The sequence below is a fragment of the Brassica rapa genome, chromosome A02, assembly GCF_000309985.2.
Source record: "Brassica rapa cultivar Chiifu-401-42 chromosome A02, CAAS_Brap_v3.01, whole genome shotgun sequence".
Taxonomy (NCBI): Eukaryota; Viridiplantae; Streptophyta; class Magnoliopsida; order Brassicales; family Brassicaceae; genus Brassica; species Brassica rapa.
The window spans coordinates 15,352,080-15,368,516 of record NC_024796.2 but is presented as its reverse complement, the minus strand read 5'-3'; the positions used below and the strand labels follow the sequence as shown (position 1 = coordinate 15,368,516).

Sequence of the window (16,437 nt, the reverse complement as noted above, 5' to 3'; positions counted from 1 at the left end):
TCGTTTCCTAATTCGACTTCTTTTGCCGCACATCCAATTTAAAATTAAAAAAAATACAGTTTTTATATTTTAGAGCATATATGTAGTGTCCGAATAGATGAGCAGAACAAGTGCAGATCTCCTGCACATGCAGTTTTCCTGCACTGCATTCACCATTCACCATTTTCTGTTTGCAAAAGCAGTTCAAGCGGGAAATCTGCATGCAGTTCAATATTTTCTGTCTTTTTGTAGAAAAAGCAGAAGATCTGCATGCAGATCTCACCCGCCAACATTTGGTGGTGTTGATCTGCTTTTTTTTTGGTTAATAAATAACTTTGTTACAACACATAACTTTAAAAATATATTTATCTAGTTTTATGAATACAATATTTTTATTTTATTTTATTTACAACTTTAACAATACAAAATTATCATTCTCTACTTATTATTTTTTGTCATATAATTCTTAATTTTTATAAATAAGAAAATAAAAGAAGTATAAGTATCTTAAAAAATATTTACAGGTATTTCGGCCGATCATATAACATCTAAGATATTTGTTTAGATATCTAAGTGTCATTTTTATTGTTTTAATATCTCATCTTTTTTTTTTTTTTTTTTGTAACATTTTTAATATCTCATCTATTGTTTTGAACTGCTTTGTCATTCATAAGTTATACTAAATTATTTGATCTGGTTCTCTCCTGCATGATCCACTTGATCTGCACTTGTCATGCTTGATCTGCATGATCTGCACTTATCCTGCTTGATCTACATGATCTGCTTGATCTGTCCTGTTTGAACTGCTTTTACCATTCGAAGCCGTAGTTTTTTTATAGATGTACACATACCTTTGTAGTACGAAATCAGATGAACAACCGTTTATGAAATCAGATTTTAAGATGAAAAATACAAAATATTGTTTCTGTTTTAAATAAATAAGTTTTTTGTTTAATGTAACTCTTTATCGAGCCGCACAATCCCATTGTTAACAAGTCGTATCGTCATTGATTTGCTCTTTCGTAATCATAATACTTTCGTTTCCCAATCCAACTTATTGCACCGCCAATCTCTTTGATACTCTAGAAGACCGAAACAATCTATAATATAATGAGACAGTTGAGTCATTTCCAAAACAACACGTCAGCATTTTGGTTGATCTCACTTTTAAATAATGTGAAAAAGTATCAGGCATATGGCTCAAACTCGGGTTATTAAGATATAAACATCAACATTTATACCATTAAACTAAAAGATATTTTGTACATTGATGGCTGAAAGTAATATATATATATGAAGGTCGGAAACCTTTGCTTATTCGGTTTTCTTTATGGGTCGGACCTACAAGTGTATTATGAGTTTCATTTTTAAGTGATCACGTTATATGAAAAAAAAACAATTATAGTTTTTCCATATTGTAAAATATCTTCGTTTAACATGAGTTATGGTTTTTTTCATCATTATCTTAGACAAGTTTGAGTTACAAACTTGTTTTGTGTGTTTGTTCGTAGTCTATTTTTCACCGGTGAACTCTTCATCTCGCCATCTTAAATCGCTTGATCTTAAATGTTCCTGATTTGTAGCCTTTCTGTAAACCATATATATATGATTCTCATCTTTGATGAACCAAATCTGCATCTCCACAAAATTCATTGATTCCTCTTAGATTTAACGATATTCTAGAAAATGTCTCTCTACCTCTCTAGTTCCTCAAACCGGCGTTCCCGGCATCCATCACTCAACATTCGAGTCTCTCCGTGTTGGTCGTAGTAGTCAGAGCATAGCCCTAATCTCTTCGCTTATGGGATTTCCTGAACTTCAAGAAAGACAATGAGTTTATGGGAATCACGGTTCTCTTCCTTGATGAAAAGGTAAGTTAATCTTCGATTTATCACACGTATTTAATATAATTGTTTTTAATTGATTTCCTAATTCTTTGTTAAATAATATTATTTGTAGATTCCGTGATTTATGGGTTTATTCCCGCCGGACGTGGTAATCATTACATGTCATCTTTGAAAGCTGGTTCCATTGTGAAAGTCGATCATTTTGAGGTTGCTAGGTTCTCAAGTATATACAAGATAATTGATCATCTATTCCTCATTCGTTTCATCTCACCAACTATTATTGATGAAGTCATCACGGGTGCTCCTGAGATCAATCTCCAATCATAATTAGACTGTTTGACAATTTTCAAGTGATTGCGAACAAAAACCTAGAACTCCCAGGTATATTATCATATTGCATCTGGATTTATAATATGTTTCGTTATCATAACTGATAAAACTCGCAGATGTGGCTGGAAAAATCCATTATGTCCAAGGCTCTGACCTTAGAAAAAAACAACTCGAGTCATTATCCGTCTTTTCATTGATCCGTAATAAATAATCAACACACCTCGCAGCGGCACCGTTTACGTTGTCGGCGACTCCATATATTTCAGATGCGCGAAGCTTCCCGTCAGTTGCCAAGCGAACCGTTGCAGATGGGCATCTCCTCGGAAAAGCTACTCTATAAATGGTTTTGGTGGTTACACAGTGGATCAGTAATGGTACAAAAAAAACATTTTTGTTCTACAAGCTATGGTTTTGGTGGTTACACAGTGGATATACGTTTGTTAGGTTAATATTATTAATTTAGTTTTTTGTTTGTTTACAGATTTTACCACCGGTTGTATAAGAAGGCAAATTAATATTATTATATAAAAGATGCACGGAATATCAGTGTATTAAGATATTTATACGTAAATTTGTTTGATGGTTACATGCCAATTTCCCTAATGATAATAGAAAAAAAAACGTGTTTGTTGCATCATATGACTTTAATCAAGAGAGTTTGGAAAAATTTATATGTGAAATAAAAAATGGATGATATATAAAGTAGAATAAAACTAAAATTATTAATTGAATTGTAAATTCCACTCTTTCTATTTATTTATCGACGTTTAAAATTTGAAAAATGAAAAACTGCAAATAATATATTTTTCGAAAATAAAATATGTGAATTTGTAGTAAAAAAGTTTCATTTTAACTGAAATCTGTTTAATGAAATCATATAAAATGATACATTTAAAATCAATTTGTCCCACAGGAAACATTCAAACCGAATCCAAATTGAATCCGGATATCTTAATTTTTAGGTTCGGATATTCGGATCCATTTTTTAAAACACATTAAATTTTTTATATTTCATTAATATTTATATTTTATATAATAATATTTATACATAAATTAATTTTATAATATTATATTTTAGTTTTTACAATATTATAGACACACACACATATATATATATATAGATATATTTATAAATCTTGTATAAATATTTAATTAAGTATTATTTTTAAAATTTTAGTAGTTTTTTTTTTAAATAATTATTTAAAATTATTTTTGTGGATCCGAATCTGTAACTGGATATTCGCGAATAATAGAATATAGAGGATATCCACGAATAATAGAATATAGAGACGGATATCCGGATGCGTCCAAGATCTAGTAGCAATAGACTATTGCCAATAGGCAATAGTTATTAGTTTTCATAATTATTTAATTTGTCTATACATAAAAAAGGGGAAAATCGCATAAAAAACCTTGAAAGTGTCACTTACTAGCACTTTAAACCTTGAAGTTTTTTCACTAACACTTTTAACCTTCAAAGTGACATTTTTATCATAAAAAACCTCCAAAGAAGAAAAATGACCTGCTGAACAGGTTAAAAACTGTTTTTTTTTCAAAAAATAATTATTTAATTAATAAATAAACAAAAAAAAAAAATCGAAAAATTAACAAAAAACTCATAAATTAAAAAAAGTGCGAAAAATAAATAAAGATTTAGAAAATTAAATAAAAATAACTAAAAATTAAAAAATAAATAAGATCAAATTAAAATAAAGAAAAAATAATAATAAATTTCAAAAAATTGAAAATTCAAAAAGTTTTTTTTTTCATTTTAAAATATAATGTCGGAAATTATCATTGGAGATATGTGTTCATAAAAAAAAAGATTAAGATAACACCAAACCAAGTTTTTGTTCTCAAACTAGTATTCATGGCTCAAAGTCACAAAAATAAGTTTCATTAAAGAGGTAAATATACACTTATACCCCTTGGGTTAATTAATCCAAACATTAGGGTTTAGAGTTAAGGGGTGAGGTTTTTGAATTAGGGTTTAAAATTTTATAAAATAAAAAATAAATACTAAAAATTAAAAATAAAAATTTAAAAAGCAGTTTCAAAAAATTTCACTTTTTTTTTTAAATTTATGATTTTTTTATTTTTCTCCATTTTAATTTGATCTTATTTATTTTTGAATTTTTGTTATTTTTTATTTAATTTTTAAATATTTATTTATTTTTCTCATTTTTTAATTTGTGAGTTTTTTGTTAAATTTTTCGATTTTTATTAATTTTTTTGTTTATTTTATTAATTAAATAATTATTTTTTGAAAAAAAAAAACTGTTTTTAACCTGTTCAACCGGTCATTTTTCTTGTTTGGAGGTTTTTTATGATAAAAATGTCACTTTGAAGGTTAAAAGTGCTAGCAAAAAACTTCAAGGTTTAAAGTGTTAGTAAGTGACACTTTCAAAGTTTTTTATGCGATTTTTCAAAAAAAAAAAGAGAGAGCAGAAAACAATTAAAAAGTTTAAATTATGGCTGACAAAAAGAAATGGTATAAATAATGATTTAATAATCATCACTTCATCTCCTTCCATTTCCCCTTTCGATAAACCACCACATCTTCTTCTGAAACCCTAGCCACGACCAATCGCCGCCCGCCTCTTCCACATACTTCTCCTTTCATTATCAGGTCCGATTCCACCGAATATGCCGCAGATTCGTTGAAATTAAATTTCATAATAATTGATTCGTGTGTTGAATTTCTCGCAGATTTGATGAAACCGGATCGGGTCTACCTCTAGATCCGTTCCACGTTTCGGATCTCCACCGTCGTATCCAGATGCTCCCGAGATTCGTAGCACATAGACATGTCTCTGTTTCTAAAAGACGATTCGATTCAAATCCGCGAAGTCTGGAACGATAACCTCCTCGAGGAGATGGATCTGATCCGGCAAGTCGTCGACGACTTCCCCTACGTCGCCATGGACACCGAGTTTCCCGGAATCGTCGTCAGACCTGTCGGAACATTCAAATCCAACGCCGATTACCACTACGAAACCTTAAAGCTCAACGTCAACATCCTCAGCATAATCCAGCTCGGTCTCACCTTCTCCAACGAGCAAGGTAACCTCCCTACCTGTGGAACCGACAAGTACTGCATCTGGCAGTTCAACTTCCGAGAGTTCGATCTCGATTCCGACATCTTTGCCGTGGATTCCATCGACCTTCTTAAGCAATCAGGCATCGACTTCGCGAAAAACACTCAAGAAGGGATCGAGTCCAACAGATTCGCGGAGCTGCTAATGTCTTCAGGGATCGTGTTGAACGAGAACGTGCATTGGGTTACGTTTCACAGTGGATACGATTTTGGATACCTGCTGAAGCTTCTCACATGCCAAGACCTTCCCGATTCGCAGACGGGCTTCTTCCAGCTGATCAATGTTTATTTTCCGATGGTGTACGATATTAAGCACTTGATGAAGTTCTGTAACAGCCTTCACGGTGGTCTGAACAAGCTGGCGGAGTTGCTGGAGGTGGAGAGAGTTGGGATCTGTCACCAGGCTGGGTCGGATAGTTTGCTGACCTCTTGTACTTTCAGAAAGCTTAAGGAGAACTTCTTTGCTGGTCCCTTGCAGAAATATGCTGGTGTTTTGTATGGATTAGGTGTTGAAAATGGTCAGGTTGCTCTCTGATATCAAATAAAAATTCCTTAAAATTGTCTGGTTGGTTTTGTTACTGGTATGAAATTCATGATCACTAATACTTATTTGATCCAGGCTTTGAATTTTGAAAATTAGGATCATAAGTGAAGAGGATGAACACTCACTACTATCTGAAATTGAACTCTTGGGTCTGAATTAAAATGTAAGAAGAATCCGAATTGGACATGTTCTTGGTTCTGTATGAATGGATTATGATTTTTATGAGGCCCCCATTTGTTACGTAATATTCAAGCGCAATAATTTGGATTCTGTAGTGAGCCACGTTTCTCTGTCTGTTGTTAAGTTATTTCCCACGTGCGACTTTGACTTCTGTATTGAGGGAACCCACTCGGAAATCCTGTGTTTAGTGACATTCAACAATCTTTGGAAGGGACACGGTTTGAATTAGACACCCATCTTGTACACCTAATAATGATGTACTACTTACTTTTTATTGACTACTGAAGATTTACCAATCTTTTCCACGAAGATACGTCAAATTAGTTATATTTTTTTTAACGCTCATTTGATACGAGAAAGATTACATACACAATTCGGTTACTGACAATATTACATGATTTATGAAGACTTACGCTTAAATGTATCAACTGAGTTATTCTATGAAGATCTACGTCTGACCAGATTTATTTGCACCATGTTGAATATCACTTATAAGCTTTTCTTCCGTAGTATGCATAATTGTTTAATAAACTGCTCTCTCCATAACTTGAAATCTGAATTTTCTATAATCTGCAATAAATTGCATAGGGTATGATTCGAATCCTAGGCCTGGACCAAATTAATTAGTTAATAATGTGAAATACGGATGCTCAATAGAGTCAAATGTCAATATTCTCAACCTCTCTTACCACCACTTGTGGTTTGTAAAACAAGATAATGATAATTAACCAATTGAGAAACAAATTAAAAATTAAAAAGCAATGTTCCTAGACTTTTAGGGAAGATCTTATACGATTGCTAACTTCTTATCAATGTCTGCCAGAACTCCATCATATATCTGAATTATAAACTTAATAGGATTATTTAGCCAGCTACCAAAAAGAAAAACTTAATAATTCTTTGGCAATTTAAAAAAAAAAACATATTTAGCAATTTCGTATTTCTAAGTTTTTAAAGCTAACCAATAAGGATTTCCATTTGGCAAAAGAAAAAAGGAGGAAAAAGTCAGCTTCACAACACCTTTAGTTAACGATTTCGTACGTTTGGTCTTTTTCTAAATGCATTTACACTTATCACCTACAACTTTGAAGTTCGAACTATTCTACTTCTGTAGTGTTCTTAAATATATTAAAATAAAGTATTGATCCCGGTAATATTTCATTCACCAGACCCACAGGGCTACAAAAAGAAAATATTCAATTTTTTCGGTTTGTTCTTTTACAAAAATATACTACTATCTTATGAAGACTCACCAACTCTTGACCATGGTTAGGTGAAACACGGCAAAGTCATAACCTCAAAACCGTCATTTGTTTTGAAGTCACTCTATAAATAAATCACAAAGTCTCCCTGTAACGACACATTATAACCCATACCATTCTCTAACCTTCTTAGCCATCGATCTTTTGCTTTAGCAACAGAAAAAATGCCAGCCGACGGGAAACTCGTCTGCGTCACCGGAGCCGGCGGCTACATAGCTTCTTGGATCGTTAAGTTGCTTTTGGAGAGAGGCTACACCGTACGAGGAACCGTACGGAACCCAGCTGATCCCAAGAACAACCATCTCAGAGAGCTTCAAGGAGCAAAAGAAAGACTCACTCTTCACAGTGCTGATCTTCTCGACTATGAAGCTCTATGCGCCACGATCGATGGATGTGATGGCGTTTTCCACACCGCTTCTCCAATGACCGATGACCCCGTTAGTGAACTATTTTCATAAAATCAATTGATCCGTATATGTCTTCTTAGTTTAAGTCTTATTAATTAATTTAAATAGGAGACAATGTTGGAGCCGGCGGTGAACGGAGCCAAGTTCGTGATCGACGCAGCGGCTAAAGCCAAGGTCAAGCGTGTTGTGTTTACGTCATCGATCGGTGCGGTTTACATGAACCCTAACCGTGACCATCAAACCATAGTCGACGAAAATTGTTGGAGTGATCTTGATTTCTGCAAGAACACAAAGGTATATATATTTATCTATTTTTGGCTAGAAGTTTTCATCAAAACCCACCGACCAAAATCCACGTGACCTAGTAGCATGTGGCTGTAGTAGGTTTACGTGTTTAGCACGAAAACTTCAATATATTTTAACCTTTTTGGTACTTTGTAGAATTGGTATTGCTACGGGAAGATGGTGGCGGAACAATCAGCATGGGAGACGGCGAAGGTCAAAGGTGTGGACTTAGTGGTGCTAAATCCTGTTTTAGTTCTTGGACCACCGCTCCAGTCAGCGGTCAACGCTAGTCTAGTCCATATCCTCAAGTACCTCACCGGCTCAGCCAAGACCTACGCTAATCTGACTCAGGTGTACGTGGACGTCCGTGACGTTGCACTAGGCCATGTTATGGTCTACGAATCACCTTCCGCCTCAGGCCGTTACATCCTCGCCGAGACGGCGCTTCACCGTGGGGAGGTTGTTGAGATTCTTGCTAAATTCTTCCCGGAGTATCCGCTTCCTACCAAGTAAGTCAAAACGTTTGTCTCTTTTAACACTTTGGTCTAAAATTATATCAAAGTCAACACGATCTTGTCAGTCTAATCGATACATAGATACGTTTTTGTTTTAACAATCAATAAATATTATTAGATAGGATAAAAGGGACATGAGTGGTGTTTGGTATTGGCACTTGTCACTTGCCACACACAATGTCCATGTCATCTATTACCTAATGCTGACGTAGAGATCACAAAAAATCATATTTATACACGTTGTGTTTGTGTTTTTGTCTTTCTGTTTATACACTAAAACGTGTAGTCTTGTTACGGGTCTAACTCCATTTGACAAAAAAAAACGGAAGTGTACCTGTTTTTCTTCACCTACTCCCAGGAAAGTTTGGTCACTAGTTTGACGACTTGTATCTCTTTTGGCTAGTTCAATAACTGATACGTTATTACTTCAGAGTGTTACACAAGAAATCTTATCCACATTTCGTATATTGATTATCATATTGTTGTTTTTTAAATTCTTTTAGGTGTTCAGACGAGAAGAATCCGAGGGCAAAGCCTTACAAGTTCACTACTCAAAAGATAAAAGACTTAGGGTTGGAGTTTAAACCCATCAAGCAATCTCTCTACGAATCTGTCAAGAGCTTGCAAGAGAAAGGGCATCTTCCTCTTCCTCAAGATTCGAACCAAAACGTCATAATCGAATCCTAGAACAGGAAACGGCCATACACTCTGACCATACACCCACATAAAAAAGCTTTATTCTAAAGTAATACGTTTGATTCAACAAAGTTATTTGTTTAATCCTAATCACACATAAATATATAGCTGATTGCTATTTTTGTAATCTATAATATGCATCACTCATAGTGTATGATATGATAACGCAATAATTCTATTATCCGATGTTATTGTAACATTGTTCATTATATAAACCTACGAGAATCTGATCCCTTTTAAAAAAGATGACAAAAACCAACACTTATAACGTCTAAAAACATTTTAACTACTAAAAAGAGGTCTTTGTGGACTTGGTTTGAGTCCAATTTTATTGGAATCCTAATTTTCAAGATATGATTGAATAAGACTCAATCAAGATCTGAGGCAGCCGCTTTACCATGTAACTGCATGTCAACAATGTCTTGTCTTGGAAGTGTCTCCACTGTTTGTGAGTTTGTTGAAGCAAGAAGAGGACTAGCTTTTCTGTTTTTCCGGAAGACAAGATAAGCTATGGAGGCCAAGTAGATAGCAATGCCTGAGAACCCAAGAATTCCACAAAAGATGACAAGGGCAAGCTTCATGTGACTATGGATGAGCAGCTTAGTGAAACTGCTTATTATGTAGTATATGTTTATCCCCATAATTAGAGCACCAATGACCCAAGTCAAAGTTGTAATCTGTTAGACAACAAAGTAGCATATGAAGTTAATAGATAATGGGCGGTTTTCCATCTTTTCTTTTCTTTGGTTAAGTAAAAAATGTGTTGGGTAGTTACATACCGCCATATGGTTTACATGTGAACCCATCTTGGTTTTGCAGCTAGTGAACTTGAGAAGAGGAACTAGCGCAAATGGGAGCTCAAAGGATAAGATCATCTGTTTAAAGTTAACAAGTCAATGATATGATACAGACCATAAGGTATATAGTAAGTCATATAATCTCTCTGTTTCAATAAATACAATGTTTATGTGATTTTATTTTGTTTCATAATATAAGATCTTTTCACATATTTAAGTATCAAAAACTTTATAATCAAAACTATTTTACTATTTCACTTATAATTAAAGAAATTAAAATTATATTATATTTTTTGTGTTATTTTAAGAAAAAGTAGATTTTGTACTATATAATCAATTAGTATGAAACAGAGGAGTATATGATTAGAGATGGGATATGATTGTGTGTACCGAGGCAATGATGATTAACTTTCCAGCTCCAGCAGAACCACCTATGAGAGCAACTATGAGACTAGGAATAATAGCTAAACATCTAGTTAAGAAGTTTCTGAGCCATGGCTCGAGTCTTAGATCAAGAAACCCTTGCATCACGTATTGCCCAGCATAAGTTCCAGTTATAGTTGAGCTCTGCCCTGAAGCAAGAAGCGCGATGGCGAATAGCTTTGAGCTCCATTTACCCACCACGTTCTGTTTCAAAACAGAAGATGCAACAAAAAAGCTTTAACGTTCTGAAACAAAAGCATAAGGCAAGTAAGCAAGCAAGAAACTTACTCGTAGCAGAAACGAAGCCTTGTTTAAGTCCAAATCCTCACATTTAGCACGGTCTTCGGGGGTTAGGTCAGGGGCATTGCAAACAGCACCACTTACTGATATCACAGAGACGTTTATGAGAAAGGCTATCATTAGAGCCAATCCGCTTTCTATCAAGTAAAACCTGCAAGCCTCCTTGATCCCAGTAGATGAACGTGGGATTTTCCTGGAGAGAACCAAGGCAGAGTGGAGGAAGAGGTTGTGCCTGTGGAAAAAAAAGGAGAGGTCGTTATAAAGAAAGTTTTTATGAAGATGGGTGAAGAGAGAGAGAGAGTGAGTGAGCTTACGGCATAACCATGGCTCCAAGCAAAGAGATTGCAAGACCAGTTGCACCATTTCCTTTGAGTTGTGGAACAAAGAGACCATGTAGGACTTCTCCTGGGTCTGGTTTTGAGTAGTGTAGCTCAATGACAAAGCATAGAGCAATTGTGAACACCAGAAATGCAATCAAGAACTCCAGCTTTCTCACCTGTATATCTCACCACATAAGAGTTGAGCAACCATAGCACAGTGAAATTAAAATGATTAAAGATATTTAAAAAAAAAAAAAAAAAAGAATACCCCGTATTGTTGAAGTGCAAGAAGCATCAGTGTACTTAAGCCTGTGAGAAGAACACCAATCCAAACAGGTATGCTAAAGAGCATGTTCAGAGCAAAAGCTGTTCCAATAACTGTAGAAACGAGAGATATTTGATTAGAGAAACGTTATTTGAAACAACAGTAAAGAAAGTTGGTACCTTCTGGAATGTCACAAGCAACTACTGCAATTTCTGCAACAACCCATAGCAAAAAGTTTGGAACTTTGGAGTATTCAGCTCTACAGTGCTCAGCCAAATGTTTTCCTGTGATGATCATATAAGCCAAATGGATTTAGCAAAGTTGATGTGTAACAACTTAGAAGCAAAGAGTAAAACTTTTGTTAAACCTGTGACAACACCAAGATTTGCAGCCAGAGATTGAATCACCAAAGCGGCACAAGAAGCCACCAATATGATCCAAAGTAACTGTTTTTATACAAAGAAATCTATATATATATATATTTTTTTTTTAATAAATCTAAAACTATAAAAGAGTTACCCACCTCATACTTGTATTGTGCTCCTGCTTGAAGATCAGTCTCAACTGCAAACACACAAGAATGATATTTGTAGAGTTTAGGCATTAATAATCTATAATTACTGAAAATGATATTAAAAGATGATGATCTTACAGTTTCCAGGATCAATATATGCGATTAAAACAAGAAACCCAGGTCCTAAGTATGCAAAGAAATTCTTCCAGCTCTTTTTCTGCAAACATATTCAGAAAAAAAATCAAATAAAGTTATTAATCAAACATATCAAATCTAGATTTGGTGTGGTTTTGTTGACTCGGACAGGGATATTTCTTGACTCCGAAACAACTGTAACTGGATTTGGATTAACTCAGTTACCTAGTGATATAACAAATCAATCGAACACCTATGAATTTTTAGAAGATTAGAACACATGCAAAATCTACAAACTATTCAAGGGACGTAAATCTAGAGATTAATATTTTTTAAGGGATTATAAAAAGCCAAACCTCGGGGACAATAATCTGATTAGGATCAGAGTTGTCGATGAGTGGAGCGTTGGAGAAGCTTCTGTTCCCACCGTTACTCGATATGAATTGAGGACGTTCAGATGCTGAAGCCGCCATCGCTATCTCTCTTCCTAGTTAGTAATCTGGTTTTTGAGTATTTAAAACGATATATATATAGAAAAGGGAAGGCGAGTTTCGAGGAGAGAATTGTCAAAATGGGATTTAATTAGTGAATAATTTATTTAATTTTTGTAGAAGAAGAACCTTGGAATCTCAGAACAAAAGAAGTGTAGCAGAAACACGAAAAAGGTAAGAGAGAGAGATCTCGAGAGCAGTTCAAAGGTTGTGACTGACAAGATGGAGAGTTTTGTTTTGTTGGGACCTCAAAGTACATTTAAACGATTTTTTTTGTCTTGAGTGTTCTTCTTTTCTCAATTTTTTTTTTTGTTATGATCCAATCCAACAAAATCGTAGGGTAGTTTTGCAGAATATTCCAAGGTTAAAAGCGTAGAAAAAATAACTTTTTTAAAAAGATAAGTATAAAGATTGGTATAGTTTAATTTCTTAAACGGTAGCATCTTAAACTAATACAATATTTTTTAAAGATGGTATAAATCAGATACTTTTTAAAACTGAGTTTTTTTTAACTATACCATCTTAAAATATATAAAGATGATATAGTTTAAAACAAAAAAAAAAATCTTTATATTAACGATCAAAACAAGCCGTCAGAGATATTCTCTTGCTTTTCTCTAAAAAATTTTATAGACAGTTTTATTTTTTCTTTACTCCGACGGTCGCAGCGTCCTCCTTTACAGTCGTCAGTGTTCTTTGTGGCGGAGGGTAACTTAACGAGTCGACCTCGCCCAGTTCAAATCTAGAGCTCCCGTTGTAGATTTAGGACGCTCTCGGTGTTGTGGAAGGTGCTTGAGGACAGTGCTCGCCTCGTCGCACCTATCTCCTCTTTGATGGCGATCTCTGTCTAGTAAAATTTTCATATCTCGTTTCAGCTCTTCATGACAGGTGGCACATGAGACATTAGCGGCCTCTCCGAGGTGTTCTCTCCTCCTTTAGTGTGGCGTGTAACTTTTGTGAGGATGTGTTTCTCTTGGGGTCTGATTGGAGCTGTTCTGCTCCGGTCTCGAGCTAGGGTTTCGTTTTTCACTGGTGGTGGGTAGCGTGGAGTCTTCTGAGGATGGGCCTCGACCCTCCTCACGGGGGTCTTCAATGACGGTGCTTTGTGGTTAGTTTTAGCTCTCCACTTCAAAACCTAAGTTACTGGGGGGTGTGGCCTTCTACGCCTCTGTCTTTTCTCCTTGTGTTTCTTACAAGTACATTTGCTCTGTTGAGGGTTGTAGTGATTGTCTTTATTAGTGACATGTTGAAAATTAGACTCTTGATTTGCGTGTTCTCGCTCGAAGTTAACTGCTCCAGAGGTGTGTACTCATTCAGTCTTTTTATTTTATATAGACTTTCGGTTAAAAAAGTGTATACGGTCACAAAAGGCAGATTTGGAGGGGTTTTTCCACTCATACAATGGAATCGTAAGATGGTGTTGCAACCTTATGTCACCGGTTGTAGTTCGTTCCATGTGGTGAGTTAGTCAATGCTTGTGATTCTTTGGACTAGTTTGTGTTATTTGGGTCTCTAGGAAGAAGATGCATGCACCATGCACCTAAGGTTTGAGGGTGTTTTCCTCTCGGACTCGTGGCAACCGTTGGGCCTTCACGCTTCGTTCCCGTCTCCTTGGTCTGAGCTTGCTCCGTTGTCTTCTGTTACTTTGACTTCATATTTTGCCTTAGTCGAGTTCCCGTCTTTGTATATTGCTTAGTGTTTAAATTTAATTTTTGCAGTTCTGTTATTAGTTTCTTTGAATTTTTTTGTAAAAAAGTTAAAAATTTGGTATAATATATCGAACATTTTACCAAAAAAAAGGGTTTATTGGTGAGATAGCCATGTTTTAATGTGAAATTAAGTAATTATCATTGATTTTGACATAATTTAGTGTTAGACTTTTTGTACACATTCTATCTGGTTCTGCTCTTTCGTGTAGTAGGTTGCCAGTTCCAATTTATAAAGTAAGTGACCTTGTGGTTTTTGGAAAGAAGAAAAAGCCATACACATATAATCTATGTTTTATTCCATATCATCTAAAAACTAAATTCTAAAATCTAATCACTAAACCCTAACCCAAATATAAACCCTAAACTCATATATCAAAATCTAAAAAATACATAATGTAACGTAATATTTAATTATATTATGTTATGTTATATTAAATTATATTATGTAATATGTCAATTTTATATCCCCAAAATTAAAACACATGATATGAAAGTTCAGAAGGGTTCTATTCCATATCCAAACAGAATAGAAACAAGTAATGCTTTCCCAATGGTGAACCCAATATTCGAGAAACTAAACCCTATCCAATCATAACTAAACCCTACATGAAAATATAAACCCTAATCCATATATCAAACTACGTAAGTATTAAATTTGTATGAATTCAGAAGCAAAATAAGGTGATATTAAATGTTCCAATTTATAGCAAGAATGCAAATAAGATGACTTTCATTTTACATGATCAAAATATAATAGAAATATATAATAGATGCTCTAACAGAATAATTGTGTTATGTAGAAGCGCACGTGTGCGGATGGGCGTGGCGATGACATATGTTGAAATAGTTGTTAACACTTTTGTTTCCAGTGGGTTCAAAGTTTGTCTCAAACAATCTACTCGCAAGGTTTAAATCGTCCATGCCATATCTGAAGGATGAAGGTAGGAGGTAAACAAAGTTAGGACAGAGTACTCAACTCTATTTATATAGATATGAATTTTTATAGTGCAAATAAATTGAATGAAATACAAAATACTCGAAAAGCAACCACTCAATTCCATCTCAAATAAAACATGTTTACATACAGTTATACTAGACTATGTCGAATTGAATAGTAATGAATGATCTCTTACTATGTTCACATGCATGCTAACCTATACCATTTCAAATAGAATAGGAATGAAAGATATCATACTATGTCAACACAGACAAACCTATATATCGCAAATGATATTCCATACAATAAACTATATAACTACACCATGTACTATGTATATCCGCTAGAAAAACAAAATTCAAATTTAACAAAGACTAAGAACAGCTGGATAAACCCCAACCCAAAATCACCCAACCCCTAAATCAATTGGAGAACTTCGTTCCAGAAAAGCAGATACGACATGCAACGGCAACGAGACTGTAGATTTACTAAAAGAGTACTCTAGTTCTCAGTATAGCGCAAATATGAAATAAAATAAAAGAAGATGAAGAGAATCGATGGTTAAAACCTGAGAACGTACTGGGATTGAAGAGATATGAGAAGAATTGATGGTTGGAATTGTAATGGGTACTGGTTCGCACTATTCGCCGCTGCAACTATAACGATGTCGTGTGTCTGACAATTCCAGAAGAGTAGTTGAGCACAGGTTGCAACCACTGAGGAATAAAGAAAAAAAAAAAGATGAATTCGATGGAGGTGACGATTTGGAGGAACTCGGTGTCGGTGACGATGTGAAGACAACTAAACCACGATTTATTTTTACACATAATAATTATTATTATTTTAAAAAAATGTCCTGCAGATTACGCCGGTTGCAAAAAGTGACAATACTATATTATTATATATATATATATGACGATGTGTATAGAAAAGATGGAAAAATTGGTTATTTGGTGAATTATTCGTTTTTCCTTGTTATACACCCAGTTTTCCAAAAAAATTTTTTTACATACTACATACGAACCAAGCAAGCAAGTAGTAATGTAACCGGGATGTTTCATAAAGGAAAAAAGTTTCCTAGCTACACGAAGTTTACACTAATATGGTGAAAACCATCTTGTGTATGAGAATATGTCAACAACTACACGAAGTTTATGTTAATACATGTCACATGTAAAAAGTAAATAATAATATGGTGGCAACATCACAATCGGGTTTAATTGATTTTAAGCTAAGTCAATGAGGTCAATTCGTAATTTTCTAAACTTAATAAACTTAATGATTTATTAATTTTAATAAGCTTAATTGATTTTGTTAATAAACTTAATAATTTATTAAACTTATAAATATTAATAAATTTATTAAACTTAATAAAATTAATCATTTATTAATAAACATAATCAT

General features: G+C 34.2%; 3 protein-coding genes and 1 long non-coding RNA gene across 5 annotated transcripts; 3 read left to right on the top strand and 1 right to left on the bottom strand.

The window, feature by feature from the left end:
* Window positions 1-25: 25 nt before the first annotated feature.
* LOC108870836 lies at window positions 26-3,488 on the top strand. Its single transcript, XR_004455394.1, has 2 exons — window positions 26-2,207; window positions 2,273-3,488. It is a non-coding gene; the product is annotated as an uncharacterized LOC108870836 (long non-coding RNA).
* Window positions 3,489-4,576: 1,088 nt separating this feature from the next.
* Window positions 4,577-5,889, top strand: LOC103853216 (probable CCR4-associated factor 1 homolog 6). Its single transcript, XM_009130143.3, has 2 exons — window positions 4,577-4,785; window positions 4,866-5,889. Exon 2 carries the CDS (start codon window positions 4,964-4,966, stop codon window positions 5,786-5,788), a length of 825 nt encoding a protein of 274 aa, XP_009128391.1. The 5' UTR covers window positions 4,577-4,785; window positions 4,866-4,963; the 3' UTR covers window positions 5,789-5,889.
* A 239-nt stretch (window positions 5,890-6,128) lies between these two features.
* LOC103853214 (cinnamoyl-CoA reductase 2) lies at window positions 6,129-9,367 on the top strand. Its single transcript, XM_009130141.3, has 4 exons — window positions 6,129-7,676; window positions 7,755-7,940; window positions 8,088-8,440; window positions 8,950-9,367. Exons 1-4 carry the CDS (start codon window positions 7,404-7,406, stop codon window positions 9,131-9,133), a joined length of 996 nt encoding a protein of 331 aa, XP_009128389.1. The 5' UTR covers window positions 6,129-7,403; the 3' UTR covers window positions 9,134-9,367.
* LOC103853215 (metal transporter Nramp1) lies at window positions 9,297-12,662 on the bottom strand. Of its 2 annotated transcripts, XM_033285046.1 has the most exons (12): window positions 12,517-12,662; window positions 12,253-12,383; window positions 11,900-11,978; window positions 11,771-11,811; window positions 11,615-11,693; window positions 11,427-11,531; window positions 11,251-11,360; window positions 10,977-11,158; window positions 10,651-10,894; window positions 10,330-10,566; window positions 9,922-10,017; window positions 9,297-9,819 (listed from the first exon to the last, which is right to left on the bottom strand). In XM_033285046.1, exons 1-12 carry the CDS (start codon window positions 12,644-12,646, stop codon window positions 9,511-9,513), a joined length of 1,743 nt encoding a protein of 580 aa, XP_033140937.1. In that variant the 5' UTR covers window positions 12,647-12,662; the 3' UTR covers window positions 9,297-9,510. The 2 variants fall into 2 exon arrangements, with proteins under 2 accessions (XP_033140937.1, XP_009128390.1); XM_009130142.3 differs by having other exon boundaries at window positions 9,329-9,819; window positions 12,253-12,660.
* Window positions 12,663-16,437: the final 3,775 nt, after the last annotated feature.

Bases quoted from the DNA above. Each gene is read 5' to 3' on its own strand.
- LOC103853216 (XM_009130143.3), top strand. From the start codon at position 4,964: ATGTCTCTGTTTCTAAAAGACGATTCGATTCAAATCCGCGAAGTCTGG.
- LOC103853214 (XM_009130141.3), top strand. From the start codon at position 7,404: ATGCCAGCCGACGGGAAACTCGTCTGCGTCACCGGAGCCGGCGGCTAC. The intron at 7,677-7,754 runs GTTAGTGAACTA...TAATTTAAATAG, and splicing joins CTCCAATGACCGATGACCCC to GAGACAATGTTGGAGCCGGC. The intron at 8,441-8,949 runs GTAAGTCAAAAC...AAATTCTTTTAG, and splicing joins GAGTATCCGCTTCCTACCAA to GTGTTCAGACGAGAAGAATC.
- LOC103853215 (XM_033285046.1), bottom strand. From the start codon at position 12,646: ATGTACTTTGAGGTCCCAACAAAACAAAACTCTCCATCTTGTCAGTCA. The intron at 12,384-12,516 runs GTTCTTCTTCTA...ATTACTAACTAG, and splicing joins TTTTGTTCTGAGATTCCAAG to GAAGAGAGATAGCGATGGCG. The intron at 10,895-10,976 runs GTAAGCTCACTC...TTTTTTCCACAG, and splicing joins CTTGGAGCCATGGTTATGCC to GCACAACCTCTTCCTCCACT.